At 31.6% G+C, this 10,733-nt stretch overlaps 1 protein-coding gene across 1 annotated transcript; it reads right to left on the bottom strand.

Moving 5' to 3' along the window:
* Nucleotides 1-2,911: 2,911 nt before the first annotated feature.
* On the bottom strand, nt 2,912-7,452 carry LOC127706016 (neural cell adhesion molecule 1-like). Its single transcript, XM_052210410.1, has 3 exons — nt 7,198-7,452; nt 3,925-4,203; nt 2,912-3,163 (listed from the first exon to the last, which is right to left on the bottom strand). The coding sequence occupies exons 1-3, from the start codon at nt 7,433-7,435 to the stop codon at nt 3,069-3,071; spliced, it is 612 nt and encodes a 203-aa protein (XP_052066370.1). The 5' UTR covers nt 7,436-7,452; the 3' UTR covers nt 2,912-3,068.
* Nucleotides 7,453-10,733: the final 3,281 nt, after the last annotated feature.

Genomic DNA, 10,733 nt, shown 5'->3' with positions numbered 1-10,733 from the left:
CTTTAAAGTCAATTATACACATTTTTTCGTAATTTTTTTAATCTTTTACAAAAATTTTATCCTCTTAATCTACTTGGCCAAATGGAATTGAACTTAGCCACAATTATTATAAGAGGATCTTGATTGAAAAATGTATTAGATGACCCTGCTCTATAACCAACATGGTCCCCATGGGTAAAAATGGAACATAGGGGTTTTATAATATCATAGAAGTCTATGGGAAAAATGAAAAACAACAATTTCAAATAGTCTCAACTTGAAAACTAATTTAAATAATGATAAGGGGTCTTCAGTAACTATTGTAAGACTACAATTGGATGACTTTTTTTTCCAAGGGGTGCAATTATTTCAGGGGTGCTAATTATTTCTCCTTGATATGTTCCATTTTCAGAAATATTCTGTGTTACTTTTTTTATAAACCATTATTATATCTTTTCTTTCAGTATACTTATATTGGGTGAATGCCCCTCAGACCCGGCGGGTAAGTCGGGGTCAGGGGAACCTCTGCCCCAATTTCTTTTGAAAGGTGTTCAATAAAAAACGGAGGAATGGAATTTTTTTCATTTTTTGTTAATTATCTTGAATATCATTATAGATTAAGATAAACTGTTATCAGCAAAAATTTCAAGCAAAGAAATATCTACAAATAAGTAGACATGACCAACATTGGCAATTGACATCTTGTTGGAGTTATTGTTCTTTAAAGTTATTTTCTGCAATTCATTGGTAATTTTTGTAATTTTTTTCAAATTTCTTCTGCTTTTAACCTAACTACTGGGCCTCTAGTTTCATTTATAAATACTGAAAATTTTGATGTTAAGAATCCCTCACCTTAAACTATTTTGAAAATGTGTCATCCTATTCCCTAAACTTATCTTATACCATCGTTACTGGTGTATCAGATGCTATTAAATCATATTATTTCAGATTTTTCCCCAATTTGAATATACCTTATAGAGATTATATATATATATATATATATATATATATATTCAAGGCTTTAAACATTAAAAGTACCAAATACACCAACAATTTTCTACCTACAGACACAGACTGTTCTGAATCTACCGACACGGGTGAGTCCAAAGTAGACGAAACCTGCGTCCATAAAATGATATGCCATCTGTCTCGTCTCTCTGAAGAGTCTCATTTAACCCATTTTCAACCCTGTTTATTACCAAATGAATGAAAAAAGGTTTGACGTTTTAGCAATTAGACCAAAATGAAAGTTTTACTATTTAAATTGACGAAACGAGCTTTAAAACCAGCTATATCTAGATACCATACCTCTTATGAGAAGATGGAGTGGTTTGCTGTATCCAGTGCCTATGGAATTGGACACTGAACAAACGTAAGTCCCGGAATCACTCTCGGTAGTACCAAAAATAATTAATTCAGGAACTCCAATGGTACTGCCATTATATTTTGTCGAACTAAGTACGGGAATCTTTACACCATTCCTTGTCCAATTAACATATTTTGGTGTTGGATTGGAATCTTGAGAACAAGGAAGTACTATATCAAGTCCTCCATTCACCTCGACCTTTTCCCGAGTCGTAGACACAAATGGAATATCTGAAATATAGACCAGTCAAGCAAAGTCTGTAGACTTTGACAATCTTTAAGCAATATTGACATTAGCAGCAACACATGTTATTGTCAAGCTTTAATATGGATGTCATGAAAATAGAGTTTGTATTCTAAAAAAATTGAAAAAATACACAGTGGGTGTTTTTTGTATAAGCAGTTAAAAAAATACAATTATGATCAGTTATAGTAATTTAATTTCTTTGTGACTCCCTCAATTTATTTCGCGGATATATGATAACCCTGATATAGATGGATATAACAATGGTACAGGAAATATTTTTGAAGGATAAAGTACTAACGACATAAGTTTGATTATAATTTTACACGGATTCATATAACGGTTATACCACCGGAGTGGGCGTTTCTTTCGCAATTGAATTGTTTCATATTTGTCATGTTCGGGCCTTTTATAACCGACTTTACCGTATGGGTTCTTCTCATTGTTGACGGTCCTATGGTTGCCTATAATTGCTCTCATCCACTTCATTTGAACTTAGATGGATAGTTAATATCTCCATATTTTATACATTGTTCTGTATTTATTTCCGTTTGTTAAAATGCAAGATATTTTTTCTATTCCGTTATATTTGGATTTTCCCTTTTGCATTTCTATCTTTAGAAACTCTGGAACTAGTTTGTAGAAGTTCCAGCGAGCAAACCAAGCCTACATCTAGACTTGCTCCTTATATAGCCATGTAGAAATTTTGAAATTCAGACGAAATTATGTAGGAAAATTTTAAGGGGTTGAATTTTGTGTGACCGATAACAAAGAATAAAGAAATACATACATTCAAAATTAATATTCACAATTTATATGAATCTGACCATCATTAATAGTCTTGATACTGCATTTATACAAGGTGCATCATGAAAGCTTCATGGAATATAAGTTTTGTAATCCACGATTAGTATTGGATCAGAAACAGCTGACACTTTTGGGTATGGGTTCGTGTGTTTTAATGATAGAAAATAATTCCGTTTTAAATTACTATTTGGTTTTATTCTGTTTCTGTGTATGGTGTTGTAGACATTGGCCATGTCTTGTTTTCTTTGTGCACACGTCATGCACGTGTTACCGTTCATTCTTCGACTGAAAGTTTTTGCATGTCATGTGGGATTCTTTTCTGTGTTACACATTGTGGACCTCATTTCGTTTCTGCATACTTAACTATGTTCCGTTTACTATTTGTTTTGTTAAGTTAATTGGTGATCCTAGTTGTGGATGCACTGTGTAGTTTTATTTTAAAAGAATTTATGAATAAAAAATATAAAATAACATTTAAGAAAACTATAAAGTTAAATTGTTGTGAGTTACCTTCGACATCAAGTTGTAATATGCTGCTCTTTGCAGTTATACTTTTTAAACTTGTTTCACAAGTAAAATTTCCTCTGTCTAATCGATTAAGATTCTTTAACTGCAGTGATTGATTGTTTAAGGCACCAATTCCTTCTAAATTAAGTGGTTTGCCATTTTTTCGTCAAATAATCCGCTCTCCACCATACACTTTACAATGCAAAGTGATCGATTCATTTGCCTTTTTTATTGGATAATGGTTGTCTGTGATTGAAGCAACTGTTTAAAATAAAGAAAAGTATATCTACATGTATAAATAGAGAACATCAAATGTGTTTTTTTTGTTTAAATATCACAACTATATCAATCCAATATTATCCCAAGCGCTCAGCTCGTTTGAGGGTTGATTCAGAGTGCCATATTGATGAAAGCCATATATTTTACTAGTTATATGTTATATGTCAATTAAAATTCGGTAAAGAATTCAACACATTTTAATGTTTTATTAGTGGTTTTAAAAATAAATTTTACATCTGTAAACTGATAGTCGTTTCAGGATTTGATACTGGTAAAATAGAGGCATAACCTTTACTCACTGTTGTCAAAAAAAAACATCCCCTTTTTGCTATTTATTGTTCATTCATGTAAGAAGGGAAAGTCAGTTCGGAAACAAATGTGTATTACGCACATACCCTTTCAATGCATGGAAATATTTTTAATTTTAGTTTCTTGTGTACAATTTGGAGTTTAGTATGGCGTTCATTATCACTGAACTAGTATATATATTTGTTTAGGGGCCAGCTGAAGGACGCCTCCGGGTGCGGGAATTTCTCGCTGCATTGAAGACCTGTTGGTGACCTTCTGCTGTTGTCTGTTCTATGGTCGGGTTGTTGTCTCTTTGACACATTCCCCATTTCCATTCTCAATTTTATGGATAGAACATTGTAAACAAATAATTTTGGAACACACGGACATACTAAAGGGGGATATTCGTGAAATGCTAGTTTAATTAACTTTCTTATATAAAGAAAAATACTTACACAGAACTTTCAATATAGTTAAATCGTGATTTTCGCCATATCTATTTCTTACAAGGAGTGTATAATTTCCTGCATCATTGAGTTGGACCTTTCTGATTAAAAGGAATGGGTTACTTATGTTTCCAATTGTTTTACGATCTGAATTATTCTGAGATACTGATGACCTTTTCCATTCCATTACAGAATTCGATGGAGCATTCATGATTTTACCACCAATGGTCACGTTGTCACCTAATCTACAGATGAAGTAATTCTCGTTAATATTAACTTGTGGAGGACCTGTGAAAATAATGTATAACGATTGAACGATTACATTTTGTCTTTAACATGTTTATCTTAGTATCAAAAACAGACTGAACAAGGATTAATCAGGAATATGTGTCACATATACTGCATATGGATTGTTTGTTCGTTGAATACACATATCTTGTTGGAATGGGTTTTATTTAAAATTAACACAATCTGCTATTCTAAATCTTTTTACATTTTTTTATTTTAAAAATGTAGAATGATGTTATTGACAACAACACTTTCAAGGGAATAGAATTATAGAATGGAATTTATAAGGATGCATCTTTAATATAAACGAATTGTTATTTTACTTCTTGATTGTCTTCTTGAGAGAGTCTTCATGTATAAATCAATGCCATTGACCACATTGTTATTATGATATATTGGATGTTTAAAATACGTCTAAAAATGCTTGGAATATTTCATTGCAGTTTTGTAAAAAATGATCCTTTTAGTTTTATACCCAACATATGCGGATGTTATATTTTCTGATATGTGCGTCCGTCCGTTCTATTTAAGCTATAAAACTGTCAAAAAATAATATACTGAATTAAGGTTTTGACACGGATATAATCATGATAATGATTCATTGAACATGAAAATCTGATACTATGAAAAGGGGAAGGCACGATGTCTCATGGACATATTCTCTTGTTTCATATGTTTTAAACATACATGTATTTGTATCTTCAATGTTCATTATTTACACATCAACAACTCATTATGTATATTTTGCTTTTAAATTATGCATACTATACTTTCAAACTGTATGTAATGAACACTTATGGACCTACTAGTCGATACTTGTATTTTGGTGTTGCATTAGGTCGTTCTCGTCAGCACTGCATTGGTGAAAAAACGTCAACGAAAAGGCACACATTAGCGTGCCTTTATGACTGCATTATGCATCAGGATCGTATTATCTCATGTTTCTATGGTTCTTATTTATGGCAAATACACTTCAATAATTATGCAGTGTTAACGAATTGGTGACTTTTTCTAAATTGTAGATTATTTAAATGGATATAAAAATATTAATTAATTATTTAAAATTTTATCTGAACATGTATTTTGTATTTTGATTCATATAGAATTTTAAACAGTCCTACCCGATAAACAAACTACATATTACAATCCCTATTGAGCACAACCTCTAAAATAAACATTTTTAGGGAATTTGTTTATGTATAAATTTTATCATAAATGCAAAATACTTTTTATTTGGTTGGCTTCCATTTTAAAGAGAAACGTATTCGTTCTCACAGTAATATTGTCTACAAACAGTAGTCTTACTCGGATGATATGAATGTCGAAAGGTCGTACTCCTTGACAGAGTTCCCTGCCTCTTTGTGTGTGTGTATTAAGAAATTTATCACTGAATTAATAACTTGTCGTTTATTATACAGCGTCGTCAATTGGTGATATGTTGAGGCCGTTGGGTGTTTTTGTTTGTTTTGTTAACTCTGGCAGTTTTTTTATCGTGTATCTGTTTGATATGTTTATGCGAATTATATTTTATTTTTCATTATCGTTTCTTTTTCTTTGTGAAATGTTGTTTTGTTTACAAAACAATTGTTTAGTTTCAAATATTTTTATAAAGAAAGGATCAGCCACTGTAGCGGCGACCTATAACTTTTTAACTAAAAGAAGTACAGGGTCTGCATCTGTCTTTTTTAATCTTTTAATCTTTAGGGGTTTTATGTAATTGTTTAACCGAATCCATTCTTTTTTTCTACATGAATCATTTACAATTCTTTAAATGTACAAACACATTTATTCGTATACAAATTTCCACTAAAAACGTATAAACCTCACAAATTAAACTAGTAATGATAAAGAAATATAAGGGAAGTGGTATTTACTAAACTTGATTTTTCTTTTTTCCCTTATAAATAGCAGTAGAGTTTGAAATTATGTATTTTGTTTTTAATTTTCAAATTCTATCAAGAGACAAATTCTGACAAACACTTTTATTTCGATATATCTAACCTTTTCAGAAAATACCCCACTACCTACATTTGTATCTCCCGCCCACACACCCATTTTACTGGAAATCTCTAGTGGAACATATACATATTTGTCGGCTTAACTGAAAAATGTCAAACTAAAATTGTCAGTTAAAGTTGATTGGCCGTATACTTTAGGTTCAAAATATTTCTCCTAGCAATAACGTTTCCAAAAGAAAGTTCATGTGAACATTTATGTTTTGTCACCTGAAACTTTCCAAGATGTGAAGTTTCCGAAAGGAGTTTCGAGTGAAATGCCGCGTTAATTTTAGGAAAATGAATATTCCGAAAAGATTCCACGCTTCGATAAAGGAGTTTAAAGGCATTTTGAAATTTCATTTAGGAGCTGTATTACCATGGATATTAAACTGTTCTTGAAAACTGATTTTGATATTACCCATTCCACTAGAATTAAAACAAAATGTTGGGATTTTTTTGCCAAAAAATGCGGTCATCACTGCTATGTGTATTTTCTCTAAATACGGAATTTAGTTAAGCCATTTTCAACGGATTTTTATAGTTTATTCTCATGTTGTTCTATTACACCACTATTCTAGGTTAGGGGAGGGTTGGCTCCTTTAAACATCTTTAACCCGCCACATTATTTTTTTTTTTCAAAGTCATAATCTGGAGTCTGTAGTTTAATGCTTGGTGTTGGTTCATGTCTGTTATATTTGTTTTTCGTAATTTTTTTTTGGTTATAAATTAGGCTGTTTGTCTTCTCAATTAAATTGTTTCATAATTTTCATGTCGGAGCCTTTTATGACCGACTATACGGTATTGGTTTTTCTCATTGTTGGAGGCCATATGGTTGCCTATAATTGCTAACATCTACTTTTTGTGAACTTTGGTGGATAGTTGTTTCATTGGCAACCATACCAATTCCCCTTATTTCATATTTAACTATACAAACAAAAATGCAAACAAATGTGACAAAGCCGCCTACAAAACAAATGTTTGTACTTGACGGACATACTTCCAGTTTCCACTGTTGTCTTTGCAAACATTTCGCCCCTTTCGTTTCTTGCATAACATCGGTACTCTCCTTCATCAGTCTTACTGACTTTGAGTAAATTAAAACTTGTTCGATAATTTTGTCTGAAATTTCTCTCGGCTCTACTTTTGTCTGTATGAATACGGAACTCGTTTGGATATAGTTTTGTCCACCATACCTCTGTTACAGGTGGGCGTGTTGCACCAATAATACATTCCATGTAGACACTGCCTCCAATTCCAACATCGTAACGAGGTTTTACAAACCTAATATCAGGTTTCCCTGTAACAAACATGAATACTAGGAAATGTGTTTGTTATGTAATAGACCCCTTGACCGCATTCATTACATCTACACAAAAATAAAAATGCAAGTAGATTTTGTAATAACCATACATGAGGAAAGATCCTCAGAGAAATGAAAAATTATTAGTTGTAAGTTAAATATAATTTAATACACGTCAGAGATTAGGTGAAGAAGAAAAAATAAAGATTTAAACAGATTTTCAAAATACTTTGTCTTTAAGTGGGGAGACCATTGTAAGAGTATGTTATGTGCACTGAAATCAACCTTATACATTCATATTTGGAATGAACTATATAGAATTGGCATTTAATATTTAAAATTGTCATTTGATACGTAGAATTGACATGGAATATGTAGATTTCACACGATAGTAGGTTTGCTTTCAAATTTCAGGCAATTTCAGTATGAACTATCATTCAATAAAAAATACATTGGGCCACTATTGTATGACGTATTGTACACTCTCACATGCACAATGAAAATCATTGTCGTCATTTCAAATTTAAGTTAACAAGGGTTTTGTTTAAGATTAGAATGAAATAAATGGAATTATTCCACCAAAAAAAGTTGGAAAATATATAATGTCATGAATAAAAAACGAAAAACGACGAAACGACAAATATCCACAAAAACACTACATAGAAAATTGAAGACTGAGGAACTCGAACCCCTACAAAACCCGAGGGTGATCTCCAGTGATGTCATAATCGTTACAAAAAGGATGGGATAGCGGTTACAACAATTAAAATATATCCGTTGATTTAGGTGGTAACGATAATAGCATGTTTAAAAAAAAAACCAAAAGGGTTATTGTAATATAAATATAAAAGTTTTATAAAAAATATTGTAATAAATAAAACAGAAGATCGCATATTTTGATTTAGCAAAATAACGTCAAATCACATGGTTACTTATTAGGTCTTTCCACTTTTCTGTGGAAAGACCTATTGTATTTGTTCTGATTATTATTATTATTATTATTTTTTTTTTTTTTTCTTCCGCCAAATTTTGTTCTTGCGATAAATGTTTGTTTCGCAATATGTCGCTTAGATATTTCTCATATTGTATCGTATAGTTTATGCGCTTTTAAATTTCACCCTGCTAAGCCGAACCATTTTCCTTGTAAGAGTTATCTCCCTATTCACTGTTTATCATCTGTGTGCATCTCCTTCGTAACAAAAAAAGATATCGACAAAATTCTTTTTACAAATTGTTCGTTATATCCTCAGGAATTTTTGGCTAATTTGGATCGAAGCGATTCGATGAAATTTTATAGGAGTTAACACCTTTATCAAATAAATTTGTCGTTATGTTTTTGTTACTCATAAACTGTAAGCCGCAAAAACCTATAGTCTTTTAATTTAAGGTCCTTGGATCCTAACTTCGAAAATGAGGTCAAGGTCAAAGGTCAAGGTCATGTTCTGAATTTTGTCTTTTGCTTGTTTTTGCATTTTCTCCGATATTTTTAATGTTATATATCAAAGAACAAGTGCAAAATGTTTGTTATATTGTAATGAAGATATGATACATTTGGTCTTAGACAATCCAGCGACATCTTATTGGAGTTATTGCCCCTGAAATGTTTTATTTTAAGGTAAATTGATTATTACTTCATATTGGTACATGATAAAGCTATAAGATCTTATGCAAATTGTTGGGTGACATATGACCTTGAAAAATGTCAACCGGAAGTGATCTTGAGTGAACCGGAAGTAGTCATTTTTGCACTTATTTCATGTAGAAGTACATAGAAACCATATATTTTTTGAATGGTCATACATTAATCTATCATTTGAGACCAGAAGTGATATTTTATAAACCGGAAGTAGCATATTATCTTCCTTTTTACAGGCAAAAGTATATATAAACCATATATTTTTGGAATCAGTGTAAATAAAGCTATCATATGAGACCGAAAGTGACATTTTCTAAACCGGAAGTAGCCAATTATCTCCCTTTTTACAGGGAAAAGTATATATAAACCATATATTTTTGGAATCAGTGTAAATAAATCTCTCATATGAGACCGGAAGTGACATTTTCTAAACCGGAAGTAGCCAATTATCTCCCTTTTTACAGGCAAAAGTATATATAAACCATATATTTTTGGAATCAGTGTAAATAAAGCTATCACATGAGACCGAAAGTGACCTTTTCTAAACCGGATGTTGACAATTATCTCCCTTATTTCAGGCAAAAGTCTATAGAAACCATGTTTATTGAATCAGTATGAAGAAACCTATGATTGGACGCCAATAGTAGCTTTGAGTAAACCAGAATTATCTTCTCATCAATTATTTAGAAAGTCCGCTTGATTGAGAAATAAAATTCAATGACGTAGAAAAATCCTAAATATTGCTGAAATCCTACAATCAAATTTTTTAATCATGCATTAAAATACAAATCTGTGCTCCCGTAAACATGTGTGCGTAAGATGCATGAATGATCCGTTATCAATGACCTGTAAATAATAAAACCAATAGTGATCATGTTTGTCCGATCAGTACACATGTGCTCTGTTCAACGGTCTCCCCTATCACATGAGACCGAAAATGACATTTTCTAAACCGGATGTTGACAATTATCTCCCTTATTTCAGGCAAAAGTCTATAGAAACCATGTTTATTGAATCAGTATGAAGAATCCTATGATTGGACGCCAATAGTAGCTTTGAGTAAACCAGAATTATCTTCTCATCAATTATTTAGAAAATTGATGTGGAAAGACCTTCAATTGTTCTTTGAACAATTGGTTTTTAATTCTGTATACTTTACTTGGCGTTCAAATTAAACAGATATAATATTTATGCATTTGCCATTAAACTTTTTATAATTAGTATCAATGAAAAGTGATTAAGTATTTACAGTATTTGTTATTTATTCTACAAATCAGACAATGAAGCAAACTGAATGTAATTAACGACAACCACAAACTAAGTTCCAGACTTGCAACAGGTATATTTTACAAGACAAATCAGTTGAAAGTATATTTAACTCAATACACAACCACAGTTTTTTTTCCAGATAGCCAAAGATTTGAAGAATATAGAAAAAATACAATTTCTACATTAGTTATGTGTTATATTTCAGGACGAGTTTCGTTGTAAACGTCAATGAGACAGCTGCCAAACGCCAAAAATACATCTAGAGGGCAACATAAAGCCTGCAAGAATATATCAAGCTCTAAATCGTCCAAGGTCTATTAAAGTTGGT

Source organism: Mytilus californianus, unplaced genomic scaffold, assembly GCF_021869535.1.
Source record: "Mytilus californianus isolate M0D057914Y unplaced genomic scaffold, xbMytCali1.0.p SCAF_6, whole genome shotgun sequence".
Classification (NCBI taxonomy): Eukaryota; Metazoa; Mollusca; class Bivalvia; order Mytilida; family Mytilidae; genus Mytilus; species Mytilus californianus.
Note: the sequence above shows the minus strand (reverse complement) of the source record. Positions and strands in the feature narration are given on the sequence as shown.